Source organism: Abramis brama (genome assembly GCF_963993115.1).
Source record: "Abramis brama genome assembly, chromosome: 21".
NCBI classification, from domain to species: Eukaryota; Metazoa; Chordata; class Actinopteri; order Cypriniformes; family Leuciscidae; genus Abramis; species Abramis brama.
Window position 1 is genome coordinate 9459869 of NC_139983.1, and position 18063 is coordinate 9477931.

General features: G+C 37.3%; 2 protein-coding genes across 2 annotated transcripts; one reads left to right on the forward strand and one right to left on the reverse strand.

Annotated features, from left to right (window-relative positions):
- Nucleotides 1-398: 398 nt before the first annotated feature.
- On the reverse strand, nt 399-6152 carry tdrd6b (tudor domain containing 6b; the record flags this gene model as incomplete). Its single annotated transcript, XM_084096292.1, has 1 exon — nt 399-6152. Exon 1 carries the CDS (start codon nt 6096-6098, stop codon nt 399-401), a length of 5700 nt encoding a protein of 1899 aa, XP_083952418.1. The 5' UTR covers nt 6099-6152.
- A 2145-nt stretch (nt 6153-8297) lies between these two features.
- Nucleotides 8298-11722, forward strand: LOC311072330 (uncharacterized protein). The gene is made up of 5 exons (XM_084097290.1): nt 8298-8859; nt 9554-9616; nt 9794-9942; nt 10070-10162; nt 10894-11722. Exons 1-5 carry the CDS (start codon nt 8766-8768, stop codon nt 11167-11169), a joined length of 675 nt encoding a protein of 224 aa, XP_083953416.1. The 5' UTR covers nt 8298-8765; the 3' UTR covers nt 11170-11722.
- The last annotated feature ends 6341 nt before the right edge of the window (nt 11723-18063 follow it).

The following is an 18063-nucleotide window of genomic DNA, read 5'->3' on the forward strand; positions in this document are numbered from 1 at the left end:
CTATTATCACTGTAAGGCCGCTTTGGAACAATCTACATTGTTAAAAGCGCTATATAAATGAAGATGACTTGACTTGACTTGCGTACGGCTGTCTGCCGGAAGCTAGTTATTTTAGTCAATAAAGTTTTAAATATGGATATGTTTTACATGAACACATCACTTCACTTCAAAAGGCCTTTATTAACCCACTGGAGCAGTGTGGATTACTTTTATCATAGATGGATGCACTTATGGACTTTCACTGCCATTATAAAGCTTGGAAGAGCCATTTTTTAATATAACTCTGATTGTATTCGTCTAAAAGAAGGTCATATACACCAAGGGTGGCTTGAAGGTTAGTAAATCATGGGGTAATTTTAATTTTTGGCTGAACTATTTTGTTGAAGATTGTCACAAATTTACGAACCTTTTTCAGAATAGTCCATATCTTTGCCATTTTCCACAGTATGCAGCAGCATTGGCTCAGCTGATCCAACAGGAACTCCATCGTCAGGTTCATGACAAACTTTTTGAATTTCTAAAACTGAATTTGTCTTTGTAGAATCATTAGCAATGATATCTCCAAGCTGATCATTCACCTTGTTTTCAGGTACATCATGCAATTCACCATTTACTACTAACAGTTCGATTCTATTACCTCCATGTTGTCCATCACAATGAGGTTCAGTTGTGTGATTTTCCGTTAAGACTGCAAGATTCACACTTGTTTTATCCTCTGAAATAGGTTGATCTACAGATGCTGATGCAGTGTGACTTTCCTCTGTTGCGATTGAAAGGTTCACACTTGTTTTATCCTCTGAAACAGGTTGATCTACAGATGTTGATGCAGTGTGATTTTCCTCTGTTGCGATTGAAAGGTTCACACTTGTTTTATCCTCTGAAACAGGTTGATCTACAGATGTTGATGCAGTGTGATTTTCCTCTGTTGTGATTGAAAGGTTCACACTGGTTTTATCATCTGAAACAGACTGATCTACAGATGTTGATGCAGTGGGTTTTTCATGGAATTCAATCACCTCTGCAGAGTTCTGATTATGTTGTGCAGAATTACTCAAAAACTTTGCCATGTGCTCATTTACAAGACATTGTGGAGACTCAACTTTAACATAATACGGAGGGCTGTTAGGGTCCAGCATATTAGCAATGCACTGCACAGTTACTTTCAGAGGTTTATCCACTACAAGCTCATAGAATTTATCGGTAGCTACACTGTCGCACGATCCGGATGATAGATCAAATCCTTCTAACTGACACAGAAAAGCTTGAGCTGGACTTTGCAGCAAGTCATAAGGTAGTGCTTTAACAGAGCCTTCACTGATTTCCGACTCATTTCCGAAGTCAACAAATAGGACAGAAACAGTGTTTTTGCATTTATTAACAACCTGTGCACGATACCACATTTGATCATCGCAAAAACGAGCCAAGCACAGGTTTCCAGGATCCAAATTATCCAGCAGAATTGGCTGCGTCTCACTAGAGTTTCCAAATTCTTGGGCAACGTGGGTGATTTGGTCAAGTATTTCAGAGTTTGAAAACTGGCACCAGAAATAATTTGGTCCAACAATGCATGATGCAAAAGCTTCAACCGTCTGTCCTAAAGACACATCTGGTTTCTTGAAGAGCAGCTGGAATGTCTCCATCACAGGTTTGGAAACTGCCAGTAATGCATTCAAATCTAAATGATCACTTAACGAATCTGATGAGCTGGGAGTCATTTTAACTTCCCAAGTGATGACATCATCTTTGATAAACTTGCAAGAGAGAATATTCTCCCCAGCATCACCAAATAATTTTTTGAAGAGAAATATCTGTTCCTTCATTTCGTCTATTCCCTGAGTCTTGAATCGATCATCTACACTACAGCTGCAGTGAATGCTGAACCTTGGGTACATCAGTAGCAGATCATCAAGTTGGCGAATTCCAAGGGGAGATACAGTTGCCTCATTTCCAAAATCTATGAATTCTACCTGAATCTTGCCATTTGCAGTTGTATCCTTCACAATGGCACGATACCAGGAACCATCTTCAGAAAACATGGCCTTAACCAAACTTCCCTGCTGAAAACTGAATGCATTCCTTTCATCTTTCTCAGATGGCTGCGGGGAATTCAATAGCTCGCTGAGGGAGAATAATGTATTCTCATCCATTGCCAGTTGCACAAAAAAACTTGTCAGGCTGTTGATGTGAGAAATATACACTTCAGACACTGTACCTGGTTGTATCACACGAGGAGGAAGATCTCCAACTTGAGGTAAACACTGCACTGATAGTTCAGGAACCACGGTGTGTCCATCTTCTTCAGTAGACGCTGGGCTTGTAATGCTTTGGTCTTGGGTCATGGTTGCAACACATTCTAACTGACAACCATCATGGTGCTGTAATCGATCTTCTTGATTGGATTCATTTTGAGAAATCTGTGACTCAAAGTTGATAAGTTCAGGGTTAACATTTGATGGTCTTGTACTAGAATTAAGCTTGGGAGTTTTAGCGATCTGAACAGTTTCAGAGCTTGTTACTCCAAAATTGTCTTTACCTAAAGAGGGTTTTGTTTTAGCGGCCACTCTCACATTGCTAAAGACTTGAGGTCTGGGGTCACACCAGTAATCTTTCATAAGATCATTAACAATAAGCCCCTTGCTTTCAACAAGAACGCTATACATAGGACACTTTGAAAGGTCAGAGGACATTACAGTGTTCCGAATAGTCACTTTTAAAGGCTCATCCACCAGAAGCTCAAAAAATGTATCAGTTGCAGCGTCACTCCAAGTGCCATCTACGGACCCCAAAGCTTCTAACTGACAAAGAAATGCTTGTGGTGGGCTTTCCAGGAGCTTGGTGGGCAGGAACTTAATGAAGTTCAGATCAATTTCAGACTCATTTCCATAATCTATAAAAAGAACAGAGACCGTTTTATCATGTATATTGATAACCTGTGCACGGTACCACTGCTGGTCAGAAAAGCATGCTATGCACAGTCCTCCTTGGCGTAACTGATCTGGCTGAATTGGTTGAGTTCGACTACAGTTTCCAATTTCTTGTGCAAGCAGAGAGACTTTGTCAAGTTCCTCTGAGTTTTTGAACTGGCACCAGAAGTAATTTGGTCCGTCAATAGATGAAGCATATGATTCTACAATTTGACCTTGAATTATAGCTGGTTCCTTGAATGTTAACGGCTGGGTATCTTCATTGCAGCGCATTTGCGATTCAGTTTGAGCACCTGATTTGAGAGCAGTATTAAACAAAGGACCTTCCAATACAACACCATGGTGTTCTAAACTGACAAGCCAAGCAGATGTGTCCTCTTGGATAAACTTACATTGAATTTTCTTCTCACCATTTTCACCTGCTGACTTTTTGAAAGTCAAAATCTCTTCCTGGGTCCAATCACCTTTTTTTCTTTTCCTACCATCCTCAAGTATGCAACAAATACTGAGCCTGGGGGTGCTAAGAAACTGCTTGCCAAGTTGCCTAATTTTAAGGGGCAGAAGTGTTGCCTCATTCCCAAAATCAATAAACTGCACTTGAACTATGCCATCTCTCTTGTTTTGAACAACAGCACGATACCAGGCCCCATCAGCAGGATATTCAGCTTTCACCAGGTCACCTGACTGCAACAAGTTTAGTTCAACTTGTGCATCACTTAACTGACCAGAATTAAGTTTGTCGAGAATAGAAAATATTTCATCTTCATCACTTGTCAATTGTACAAAAAAACTTGACGGACTATTACAGTGTGAAACATAGATGTCTGAAACATATCCTGCATCCAAGGCTTTAGAGGGAAGATCAGTGAGCTTTGGATAACAAGTTACCTGTTGCTGTAAAACATTAGGCCTAGCACTACTGTGTCCACTTATTTGACTAGTAACAGACTGGAAGTTTTGTTCCAATGTACCTTGAAAAACTGGTTTCACGGAAGTTTTCTCATGTGCTTGTGATGCAGTGCTTAAATTATTTCTTACCCCTCTAGACTCAACTCCTGAAGACTCCTTGAAAGTACTAGCCTTATCGGTTCCTTTGCCAATGTTTCTTTTGGTCTTGTCCGACTGCTCTTGAATTTTTAAGTTGAGGTTTGTTTTCTCATCATACATTTCCACTGATAGTTTGCCTGAGGAATTTTGTTTCACGATGACAGTGAACATGCAGTCTGTAGCGTAGTTTTTAAACCACTCATTAATCTCACATGGCTCAGGTAATGTTACATTAAAAAGTTCAAACTGAACAGCCTGAATGGGAGTGGATGCAATCGCACTAGCGTTTGGGGGAAATGGTAGAATATCACATTTATCCAAAACCACCAAGTCACCATAGTCTACAAATTGGACAAGTATGTTTGGATGCGTTGATTCAATTTGTCCTCTGTGCCACTGCCCATCTGTGTATTTAGCAAGACACATCATCTTAGGGGAAATTGAAAACTTTGCTTGTGGTCGCTTGCGGCACAGTTGTTGAATATCTTTGGTCATTTTCCTGACCGTATCAGTATTTTGTGCAAAATGGCCAAAGAACTGGTTTGCACTTTGGACACATGTTATTTGTACCTTATCCTTTGCGCCCACTTCAATTTTAGGTGGTGAATCAACATATGAATCAGTCTGAAGGAGTGGAGCTGCACCAATATTCAGTGAGTGCCTTCCCTCTGCAGGTTGTAGGTTTTCTTCAGATTTGGAAGGTCTCACTACCGAGACATTTTCAAGAGAACTGGAGCATCTGGTTAAATCGGGTGAATGGAGAGAATGTAAAGACACATTTCTGTCATGCATATATTTGCATGTCACTTTGTTTAGAGTCTCAAGAGTTGGGTCACCACAAATCCTCTCCGTCACTGACAAACACTGCTCTCTGTGGCCAAATGTGGTGTTCACATTTACATTGTCATTTACATAAAGCGTTATATGATAGACATCCTCTTTCACACTGTGATGCTCAAATTTCCCAACAAGGATTTTATTGAGTACAACAGACTTCAGATAATCTATCTGATCAGTCCTCCATCCAACTCCTTTGTCAATGACACCATGTAGAGAGCATGCATAGGTGATAACTGGCAATTGGAAGAACCTTGCAGACAAGGGTCTGATATTGCAGAGTTTAACAAAATCTCCAATTCCATAATCGACATGAAAGACCTTGACAACATCAGAGATGTTGTTCTGCTGAAGTACAGATCGATACCAATTGCCATCACTTCCTTTGGTTGCACATGGAGACCCATCAGACAGCGGCATTGGCATCTGAGCAGAGAATGCATCTTCATAGTATTCGTGGAGCTGATCACTTAATTTCTTGAGCTCATGTGAAAAGACATGCAGTTTGCAAAAGATCCTCAATGGATGAACAACTTGTGTTACAGTTACAATCTCAATTGTTCCAGGCAACAACTCTGGATTCAAGTATTGATGCAACTTGTCAGGGTCACTGGCATGCTCCTGCTGACCATTTGTAATCGCAATGTTTGTCTGTATGGAAGGATTTCTTGGCAAATCCAGTGAATGCATTACAAGGCTTTTAAAGTCTTCATTAAGCATCTTTCTAGCAAATCCAAGTTCATACATTTCTTTGGATATGCTTGGAATGTCAAGGAGAACAATTCTGGAAGGCATTATCACATCCTGAACACATCCAGATATCTTTTTCCCACACAAAGATCTGATGAACTCTGAAGCGGCCTGAGACCATGCACTCTCAAGACATAGAGGTGATGCACTGGCCAGAATACAAAGCTCTACTTTGGGAGGTAGACTGCAAAGGTTGTGTGGACATTTTGTCAAGACTTTGCTTGAGGTCCAAAGTAATTTACCATCATCAATTAGGAACACCTTGTATTCATGTTTAGATTTTGAAAGTATCCTTGCTCTGTGCCAAGCTCTGTCTTCATATACTAAACATACTTCTCCAGGATCGCCTTCAAAAGTTTGCTGCTGTTTCTTAAGGGCTTCAATGTCTTTTTTTAGTTGTTGATATACATCAATGGCCTCTTGTCCATGATTTAAATTCCCTCCAAATTCCACTAAGATAGTGTGTTGGTTTAAAGTGACTCTTGTGATATGAACAGTCGTATTGGATCCAACTTCTGGCAAACCAGGAATTGAACACATCTTGATTGAGAATCTTGCCTTTCCAAATGGTTAAAGATCATAAATGGGGAAAATCTGAAGAATGAAAAATAAGAACTTATTAAAAGTTCACCCAAAAATAAGTCATTTACTCCTTTACAAACTCCATATAAAGTTATTTTCTTTTTTTAAATGGAACAAAGCCTAAACTTAGGTGTTATATTGTTATATTTGCAAGAAAGATTTAAACTATGAAATGTTACCTCAAAAAAAAATTAAGTGATAAAGAAAAACAATTTCTTCATCCTGTACATTACAATCTCTCTACTATGGAAGCTTGTTTCCGAAACGGAATACTTTTTCTTCTTTTCTTTTTTTTTTACAGATAATTGCGACTGACAATTCCGACTTCTCACAACTGTAAGTTTACATCTCACAATTCACTGACTTTTTAAACTTGCAATTGCATGAAATAAAGTCAGAATTGCAAGACCGTCTAATTCTGAAGGGAAAAAAGTAAAAATTGTGAGATTCTGATTAGTCTTTTTTCCTTCAGAATTAGACTTTGACCCAATTGTGAGTTATAAAGTCAGAATTGTATTACTCATCTTTAACTTAAAACTCATCTTTGATCACCAAAATTACATTTAAACATTTTTTTCCTGTGAAACATTCTTCATGTCTTAAAACAGCTATATTGTAACTCTAGACCCTTGCTTCATTTAGTATTAGGGGTGGAGGACAAAAAAAATTAAATCATTAAAAAAAGTTGACATTACAGTGTTATTAAGTAGTGGTCGACCAATATTGTTTGTTTTTTTTAGGTGATGGAGATAGATAAAGTTTGTGCGCACTGGGAATCATATTTTTACAAATAAAGACAAGGTAACACTTATTTTACATGCAGCATACAGTGAAAATGACAGTGGACATAGTTTGACATCAAGGGTTCAAAGTTTGTCGACCATGCGTCAACAGTGAAGCTGAACTCTCTTGTCCGCATTCAAATCACACACAGAGTAACGTGTTCATGCAGGCTGCAAATGCCTACTTCAGAATATCTGACAGCTAAATTCAACTAAAGACCTATTCGCACGGGATTAGTATTATCTGGGGACCACGTGTGATTTAGAAATTACCCACCCACATCTGAATTTCATTCGCACAGGATAAGCAAAGCCTGTGATTTTACTGACTTATCTCCTGGATATGATGTCAATAGGCTATTGCTTGGAAATGTCTCATCTAGGGTTGGGAACTGAAAATCGGTTCTTATCCAAAACCATTAGTGTTTTTGAAAATCCTAAGTTTCAGTCCCAAAAACCCGTGTGTGGGCGAAGTGCTGGGAGCTTATTTAATAGCAACGTCTCACCTCATGAATATTAAAATAGAAATGAAAGCACTGGCCCCGCGCTCCTCATATACGTTTTGCGTCAGATATCAACGCAGAGAGAGAGAGAGAGAGAGAGAGAGAGATGCTCGATTAATCTTTAAGCGATCTCGATTCAAACACCCACGCAATCTTATTCCTAAATGACTAAAACTTCACACTTTCAAATCTGTTTGCATTGTCGTTTAGAGAACAAATGTCAATATATATGAAACAGCTTTACTTTCAGTCTTTTCAACAACACAGTATCGATATTTCTGTATTACAAATATCCAAATGATCACAGAAGTACTGAGATAAGTTTATTGTTGGAGAATTTTCCTTGATTCATGTCTAAGTATCATGTAATGAAAATGACAAGCATGAAAAAATAGGTCTGAAAAAGATGAGAGAATGGAAAAATACCCAGACATGCAGAGTGTCGAAATACTGTATGAAACAAAGCACCATTATGTGAGGTTTGACCAATAGAGAAGACATGTCTAACTGTGCCAAGGTCACCAGGCGTGACAGAGGGGAAGAGATAGATTTGAGGGTGCCCAATGGGCACCTAGCGATAAGAAAAAGTATAAGACATGAACACTGGCCACTGTAACTTTAGATGTCCGGATGGGCAGCCGGCTTCTCACTTTGTTGCTAGTCAATAAAGTTAATTCTTCTGACCTGGAACCTCGACTCTGAGAAACTTCTTTGAGACCTGAACCAAAAAGAACTATGAATTTGCCACAACAGGGGTTGCGACATTCGTCTGTTATAGGACAACTTAGTTTGAATAAAATTAATATTTGTGTACACTGTAAAAAGTAATTGCTGAATCTACTTAAGAACAACTAGTGAATTTAACTTACTTTGGAAAATTTGTTGATTTAACTTGATTAGACTTTGTACTCTGAACTTTTAGGTGGATACTAAACAAATCTAGTACATTGTACTTAAGATTGTTAAGTGTATTGTACTAAAGGCATGTTCACACTATTGCAAACTTCTTAAGCACAGAATTTGCTAATAATAATAATAATCCTAATAATAATGAAATGAATAAACATTTTAGTAAATACCCTACAATTAGAAACGGTTGTTAAGTTTATACACACACACACACACACACACACGTGCGCGCGCGCGTGCACACGTGCGTGTGTTTTTTCCTTTGCACTAAATAACTTGGAAACTACTAAGATTAAAGCTTATTGGCAAGCCCATTTGCTGCTGCTGTGTCACAATCCATTATATTTTTATTAACAGATATATTTACTGCCCTTTATTGGTTAAGTTTAAGCCATGATTAAATAAATGCATTTTCGTCTCGCGCATGCGCAATGGGAAGGTTTGGTTATTGTTTGAACTTGAAGACGACAATCAACGAAGAAGAACTTCAGCTCGCTCGTGTTCGGGATGCAACAGCAAAATTAGGTAAGCTATTTATAAACCTCAATGTCATTGTATTGCTTATAAAAACGTAAATAAATGTAATTAGATTCTCACGTAAGTGGAAAAGGCATAAGTTAACTGTTACTTAAGTAGTTTTATGTCGAAATAATGAGACCAGCTGAGAGACCAGTGGCTTAACTTACTAGCTAGGTTGCAAAAATCGATTTTTACTGAACACTTTTTATGTAACTTAAAGTTTGTAAGCTATTTTACTCGGTTGTAAGTTCGGGGTTTATCATTATGTAAAAACCTGCGCGGCCTACTTTACGAACATTCTTTCTAGAACGTTCGATGCTCACGTGTCGTTCGTTCACATGGAAATGATCAACAGTTAAGAAAGCGTCACTAACAAGTAATTATTACCTTATTATTTTTGTCTTTTTCTTTTGTGTATGCTTATTTTGGAGACTTAATTGGTGCACTGAACGTGCAAGTTCTGCTTGTTTTCCTGTGAAAAGAGGTCTCAGCTGTTGAAACACTTTAGATTAAAACATGGAAGCTAACGTTACTCTAGAAGTACTCCGATTCCATATGTCTACAAAGTTTGTCTGTGTTCATTAAAATAATTAAATGCACTAAGAATGTACTTAATAAAAAATCATTAACATAAGGTACATGGTAGCCAATCCAGTTCATGTGATAACATCCTTTTGATATTTTACTGCCCACTTTGCAGTTTTGAGGAGCTTTGCTGTGAAGAATAGTGGAAAGGTGGCCAGCCCTCTTCACTCAGAGTCAGGTGAGTAAATATTCCTGTCTTTATTGTTTTCCTATATAATTTAATCTTCAACATTTTCAAAGCAAGTTGATCATTAACCACTTTTGATGTTTAATTTATACTCTGACATTTCAGTGAAAAGTGCTTAATGTCAGTTTGTCCTACTTTTTTTGTTTTTGTTTTTTTGGATCCTGGCAGAGTTTAGTCTTGTATTTGGCAAAAAACGTCAAACTGAATTCTTTCAAGAACTGGACCGATTCACTCTACGTTTCATCGATATCTTCTGGGCTAAAGGTGGAGACATTGGCTCCAGACTTAAGAAGATATTGCAGCAGATTGAAAATAAAGTAAGCTCCTCGACATATTACAATTATTTTCCGATAGCAAAACAACTGTTACCTTTGCTGTTTTTGTTTGCTCTTTGTTGTGTTAGTGTCATGAGCGTTATTTAATATACATTTTATAATTTTGCAGAAATCCAACATCAATGCGGTACGATCAGCCGTTCTTCATGGCCTACCACTCCTCCAAGGAGAGGACCCTTCTGATTTTTACAAGATAAATTTTGTAAGTATTTTCTTCTCTGATGTTATTCTTATTTAAAAGGCAAACTGTTCTTCAAACAGTTTTGACATCTGGCAAGAAGAGTAATGAAGGCAAGATAAAACAGTCAGACACAGAAACAAAGTAAGGGATAGAGAAAATAATTAAGAAATTAGAGGAAAAAAGACACAAGATACATTTTATATTACATAAAGAAATTAATGAAAAACAGTTGTAAGAAAGACAATTTTTTTTGTGTGTTATTTTTAATTTGTATAGCTGGGCTTCAGTTTTATTTGTCTTTTCATGCAGTGGTTTGATGCATGTATTCCTCCCTGCATCCACTGCTGTGTCCTGTTTGAAAGGGCCTTTACATTTAGTGATTTTAATGCACTTTGTGATTTTATCTGTGAAAAGCGCTTTATAAATACATTTTACTTACTTACTTTTACTTAGACATAATACAGTGTTATTAATTTAGTTTCATGCTTTAATTAGAATATGTGCTCTTAAAGGGATAGTTCACCCAAAAATAAAAATTGTCATCATTTACTCACCCTCATGTTGTTCCAAACCTGTATGAGTTTCTTTCTTTCTGCTGAATGTACAGCAGAAGAAAGAAACTCATACAGGTTTGGAACAACATAAGGGTGAGTAAATGATGATATAATTCTTTTTGGGTGAACTATCCCTTTAAAATAAGTTTTGTGGCTTGATTTGACCTCATTTTTGTTATATGCTATTCCCATTTTTAGGACTGTGATGACAATGAAGATATTTCCCACACTGAAAAAGGCATTCTTACAGTGATTCCAAAGGGCTCTGCAACCATACCCTACTCCCTGCATCTTGATGCCACAACAACAGCAGTCATTTTGGAAGGTACAGTGGTTGTGGATGAACATGAAAATATTCCACAAGCAATTTGTTTGCTCTTTGGACTAATTTATGCTCTAAACTTATCCTGCAACACTGAAGAGCACATTCGACTTCATACAGAGAGTGATTTTGTCCATTGGCCAAAATTTTAAAGAGAACTGTAGTAGGAAATGTGTCCTGTACTAAACTTACAGACTTGTAAGCTCTCCTTTTGACCACTTTATAAAGATGTTAAAAACATTGATCTTTTTATTGTCTTTTTGTTTTCCTGAGTGCAGTATGTGCTTTTTTTTTCTTCTAAAATGTTGTAGTGGGCCATGTTGATTGGCATGCCTTAAGTAATGTCTCAAATTAATATTGTTTTATGGAGCAAATAAACATTCTAGTGTTGTGCCAAATCTGCTGTCTGTCTTTGTATTCTTAACTTAGAATTTTGAGTAGAACTTGCTTGAGAAATTTAAGGCAATCAGTTTCCACATATTCCTCTAGTAAAATGAACAAGCAGACATGTTCAAATAACTGTTTTGTTTAAGTTCACCTTACTTAAATCTGTAAGTTGCCTAAACTTTTGAAATTGAGTTACCTCTACTCAAGTTTTATGGTAATCTGTACAAATGTGCAAGTTAACTCTACAAAGTAATAGAGAGTAGTATCAAATCAAACATTATGACCTAATTCACTTGAAAATTTTGAGGCAATCAGTTTCCACAGCTTTTCTAAGTAAAGTCAACTTATTACTTTTTACAGTGTAGTGTTCAATGTTGTTATCAATAGAGATACGCGGATGGGGTATTAGTTCATCCGCAACCGCATCACAAAACTCATCCGTACCAACGTTTTTTGACCAGATTTCAAAGCCACACCCGCCCGCCATCCGCTGATTGTTGTGCGGTCTATGGACGATGCAATGCTCTGCTGATGCGAGCCGCAAGAAAGCCCTTGTCTGTTCTAGAAAGGATGCAGCAAAGATATTTAATGCTAATGTATGAGGCATAGACCTATGCTGAGTTTCATTCATTTACGATGAGATGCGCTCTAGTTCAACTTCACAATGCAATGCAAGTGAACGCGGCGCATCGGAGCCTCGATGTCACGGTTATTATATTGTCTCCTTTTTATTTATTAAATACATGCAATTGGTTGATGAAACATTTATTAAAATTAAGATACAATTTGTACAAAATGAAATTCACTTTAAAGAAAGGCTTTCTACAAAGCAAAACTTAAGTGGTAAAAATCATGTCTGACGATTTACAAAACAAAACTTCATTAAGTGGTAAAAACCATGTCTCCCGATTGCAAATGTTCATTGCTAATGTTTATTATTGCAAATGTTTTTCATTTGTTTAATAAATCTCATAATGATGGCACATCACTATATCATAGCTTTTATTTCTATCCCAAATGATTGGCGGTCGGTCAAGGGGTAGGCTCACTTGGCAAAGAATCAAATACAGTTGGAAACGACGAGGACCATTAATAACACAGACTGTTAACAACTGTTTTTAATTAGCATTTAAACATTCTCTATGATAAAAAATGTTTGTAAAAAATATTTTAATAACACGGTTTTGGCGTTCTTCTTTTGTGTTCAGCAGAAAAAAGAAATTCATACAGGTTTGAAACAACTTGAGGGTGAGTAAATGATGACAGAATTTTAATTTTTAGGCGAACTATCCCTTTAAGATCACAGTTATTACAGCAATTATTACAGATGACTAGAGGTCACCAGGTAATGCTTATCCCGTGTGAATAGGGCTTTAGTCTGCAAGGTATGTGAAATGAAATGTTTATTAAATATTCAAAGATTTGTTTCAATGATATATGCGGATTTGCTATATGCTGACAGTAAATGACAAAGTATTACAGTGTAACAGTGATATTTTTTCATTTACAGTTTACTTTGTTTACAAGTTCTATCTGAATCTAGTAACGTTTTAGACAAAACGGTTAAAAAAAGCCATAACTAGGTAATGAAGACGGAGAAGGGGAGCGCTGTGTGCTCAGTAGGGCTGGGGCGGTTACCGCATTACCGCAATCACATGATGCCTACCGCGGGTCTGAGCTCGTCACCGTCATCACCGCAAAAAAAAAAAAAAAAAAAAAAACATTGGCCTGCACGTGTTCACAGCTTACAGCCCTACGCGAACAAACAGTTATGAGAAAACTGTGTAAAAAAGTGTAAAAGAATATTAGAACATTTCATTAGTTAAAAAAAAATAATCACTTTTGTATCTTTAATATGAATCAATTTAATTCATACAGTGAAGACTATACAGTGTTTTATTTTTACATTTGATTATTACATTTCTGTAGTATTTCTGACACGTTAAAGGAGCCGTATGTAAGATTGTGGCCAAAACTGGTACTGCAATCACTTTCAAATTACTGTAGAGCGGTGTATCCCCTCCCCCTCCCCCCTGACTCGAGGTTGCCAGATAGGCTGCAGGATCCAGCACGAACGTTTGTAGCTGCAGCTGTGGTAACTATAGCAGAGCTGGCAACCCGGATGCTGAAACACTACTGACTTCGTGATTGGTAGATAGGTGGAGGGTGGAGCATCAGGCCAAAACACAACATGACAACATCAACATCAGTTTAGGGCTGCAACTTCACTTTTTAAATGACAATATCCTGGCCGGACTACTGTTATCAGTGATATAAGTATTTGAAATGAAAATGATTTCTTAATGTCTAGTGACATATCAGGGCCATTTTATGATTAATTGAAATACATTTCTTACATACAGCTCCTTTAAATAAACCTAGGCAACTGTACCTGAAAAACTTTAATTTGTATAATTTTTTTCTAGGGTATTTGTCCTATTGTTTGCAATTTGCTTCTTTGTTCCTATTTTTATTATCAAAAATAAAATTGCCTGCTTTGCTTTATTACAGAAGACTGCCAGTCATGCATATAATGATTGCAGTCATCTTAATTTTGGTTTGGCTAAAATTGTAAGAAACACTTCAGTTTTTTTAATTCAGTGAGATTTTTCTTCTAGACCTATTAAACAGTCAAATAGTAAAAGTAACAACAGTAAACAAGAATCAAATCTATGCATATATCAAATTGAAATTTGATTCAAAATCAAATAATCAAATTTTTTATCAAATCGTGAGGTACCAAAAGATTCCCACCCCTATTTAGGAGTAAACTTTAACTCTATGATGGTTAAATTTAGCAGTTAATCCACGAATCGCATGCATGCCGAACCGTGGGGCCTGATCCGTAGGGATCACAGATTAACTGCGATCTGTTCCACCCCTACTAATTAGATACATTTACTTAATAGACAGCCTTGTTTTTATATCCCCATTATACTCTCTGTTGTCAGCGTTTCTTTGTCTGGACAAACACTGTACACACGCTGCCTGGTCTCGGAGCATTTTTATGAGTTTGAGTACGTGAGCTCAGTATCGGGACCGATACCGTGAATCCCTAGTAAAAAGCTAATGAAGTAATTGCAGACCTAGTAGTTAGGGTGGCACTCTTAAAGCCCATTCACACCAAGAACAATAACTATAAAGATAAATATAATAGTAACTACAGTATATAAGTGTCCACACCAATGAACGATAACAGTTCATTCAAAGTAGGGATAAAATATCGTTATCGCGATAATAGTACATGCGATATCCATATCGCAGAGAGGTGCGATAAATTGCATTTATTTTATGTGCCAAGCATTTGTGTGATGCATGCATGGGTTGTTTATCCAAATTCAACCAATCAAATGGGGCCTTACTATCTTTATACCTGCCTCCCCAGTAGGTGCTATTATGCTATTGGATAGATCGGGCCCAAAGAGGAACCTAGTGGCTCAGAGCAGAGAGTGGAAAATAAAAACTAATGGCGGGAGTAGAGACAAGCGAGGAAAATGACAACAATGAAGAACCTGTGCCTAAAAAGAACTGTACGTCTGAAATATGGCAATATTTTGGCTTCAATAGAGAAGACGACAAACGCAAGTACTATGAAAGGGGCCGTTCACTTATCGCGTCTAAAAATGCATGGAAAGCAGACCGCCACCTCCTTTCCACAAGCGCTTGCGTCTGTTGTTGCTATGCAACCATGACCTGCGTGAGCTTGCGGAATTCTGAAAAGTTGAGATGTTCTCATCTCGTCGCAGCATAGGCGGGCCTGGAAAAATGTTCTTCCATTTTGAGCGCGTTTGCTGCGCGCCTGCATTTGAAATAACGAATTTGCACGCGCAAAAAAAAGCGATATGTGAACATACTGTAAGTGTCACTAAGTCGTGCCGAAAAGTTTTGGCCACGTCGAGAGGAAACTAATCTCCAGTCATCTGGAACGCAATCTCAGGGAGCTATATGAAGACTTAAAAGTAAGCCCAAATCTACCAAAACTGCTACGAAATGCCAAGAAACAATAACAGAGTCTCACAGACAACCATTAATAAAAGTTTCATGTGTAACATTAACTCCTTATGAAAAAACTGAGATATTCTTCTGAAGATCAGAAGAATATCTATTAGCCTACCTGTTTATTTTAGTATGATCATTTCATATATAGCCTAAATGGTTAATTTTTTTTTATAAAAATTGCATTTCTCTAGGGAAATGTTATATCGCAAGAAATATCGTAATACTCAATATCGTATATCGCATATTTTCCCAGTATCGTGCAGCCCTAATTCAAAGCATGTACTGCAGTTTTGTCATCTGTCACTTTAAATGCTGGAGCTCTTTAAAGCAGAATGGATTCTGATTGGTTGTCAGTGTTTTTCTCATTCATTAGCTGGAAAAAAAAAAATTTACAAATAAAAATTGCTCTGAAAGTGATTCCATGATATTGTTTCTCTGTGCCGTTATCATTATAGTTGTGTGTGGACTCTACTATTCTTTTATATTTAGCAGGGCTGGTCCGAATACCATTTTTTGAGCTTCGAAGCTTCGGCAGTAATGAAGATCGAATATTCGAAGCTTCGGAGAGAGGGTGCTGAACATATTCTTCTCTCTAATAAAGGCAGGAATCTCTGTGTGTGTGTCTGTCCGTTTGCATTTTGATTATTTCGAGAACCGTTCAACCAATCGACTTCACAAGGGAGTGCAGTGTCGCATTTAGCAATATACAGCAGAGTCCTGCACGGGTCCGATTTTGTAAATCCGCACCCGCCCGTACCCGCAGTGCTTCAAACCGCATCCGACCCGTTAACCGTCAACAGCACTAATTAAAATCCGCACCCGACCCGCTTAAAATAGAACCGACACCCGACCCGCACCCGAAATAAAATCACATTATAGCCACAATTACAAAAATGTTTATTGCCAGGTCATACAGAAATTATAACGACAATTAACACAAGGACAACTTCAGCCGAAGCGGTCAAAAGGCCGGTAGGAGAACATGGCAAACGTTACCACAAAACTGAATAGCCTAACAGACGCGGCTACAACACTATATCTGCCACGTAATTTCGTCTAGCCTACATCTGACAATTTTGGGTTCAAACACGCCCTGCACACCACATACACATACTGAACAGTGTTAAATTTGAAAAATACTGTTCGATAGAACTGCTTGGTTTGTTACCACAGTTATCTGCGTGCTTCCTCAGCGATTAAGTTCCACATTTGCGGCTATCCAACACGAAAATGCATGCAGCAAAGCCTTTCACAATATTGTTTTCTTCAGATAACTCCAAATTTCTCCCACACACTGGACTTGACTTTTGATGACGTATTATCGACAACTTTACAATCTCCACACTAGCTATTCTTTTCTTCAACTCCAGCATCCATCTCGACTGCTGCAAGCAGATCGCACGCGCGGTTATGAGGAATTTTTAAAAGTGAAAGTAGCCTAGGTAAGTTAACGTTATAGATTATGGGAGGGCGTGGGCACAAATAAACTGATGTGGATTTTAAATTATTTTATCAACTTGAAATACAGGAATATTTTTGCATGTTCCTAAAAATATGCAAATATTTTTACGTTTGCATGTGATCGTTTTAAACCCGTGTTTAGCCCGTGTCCGACCCGACCCGCACCCGTATCCGACACAGTTGGATATTTTTCACCCGTTTGAGCAAAATTTCACCCGTTTGAGTACCCGCGGCTACCCGAACCCGTGCAGGACTCTAATATACAGTGGTGTGAAAAAGTGTTTGCCCCCTTGGTAAATATGATCAAATATGGCTGTAAAAAAATAAATCTGCATTTTTAATTTTTTTAAAAAATTGTAAAAATCTAACCTTTCATTGAAGTAAAATAATTGAAAGTGGGGGGGGGGGGTATTTAATAAAAGTACTTTTATTAAATAAAAGTACTTTTATTAAATACTTTTTGCAACCTCTTTTTTCCAAGATAACTGCTCTGAGTCGTCTTCTATAATGCCTGATGAGTTTGGAGAACACCTGACAAGAGATCAGAGACCATTCATCCATACAGAATCTCTCCATCCTGTTCTCCGTTATAAGATTTCTAGAACAGGCTGTCAGGTTTAGATTTTTTATCTGTTGGTATTTGATCGAATCCGTGATGCCATGTATCTGAATAAGATGTCCAGGACCTCTGGCAGAAAATTAGGCCCACAGCATTAAAGATACAGCAGAGTATTTCATTTTACACATGGGGTACTTTTTTATCCCTGTGTGCACCAAACCCATCTTAAGTGTTTGCTGCCAAAAAAGCTAATGTTTTTGTTTCATCTGACCATAGAACATTTGAAAAGTAACTGACACTACTGGAACTTCAAACGGGATGGGTTCTATAAATCTATGTTTATAATTGACAACATTGACCCCACTTTTTCTTTGTCTTTAGAAAACATTATATTTAGTTTTAATAATATAATATTATTATTAAATATAATTAATAATATTTAGAAAGAACACTATATTATAAATTTAATTTTAGCTAAATTCCATATACATAAGTGTATGTACAATAAATCCCAACCTTTGTTTTTGTTTCTTGAAAAAGAAATACAAATATATAAAGACTCTTTCATTCCCACAATAAAAAAGCAATTAAAACTGTTTCTGAATTCTTTGATATTTTTATATAATGTTTACAATTTTCT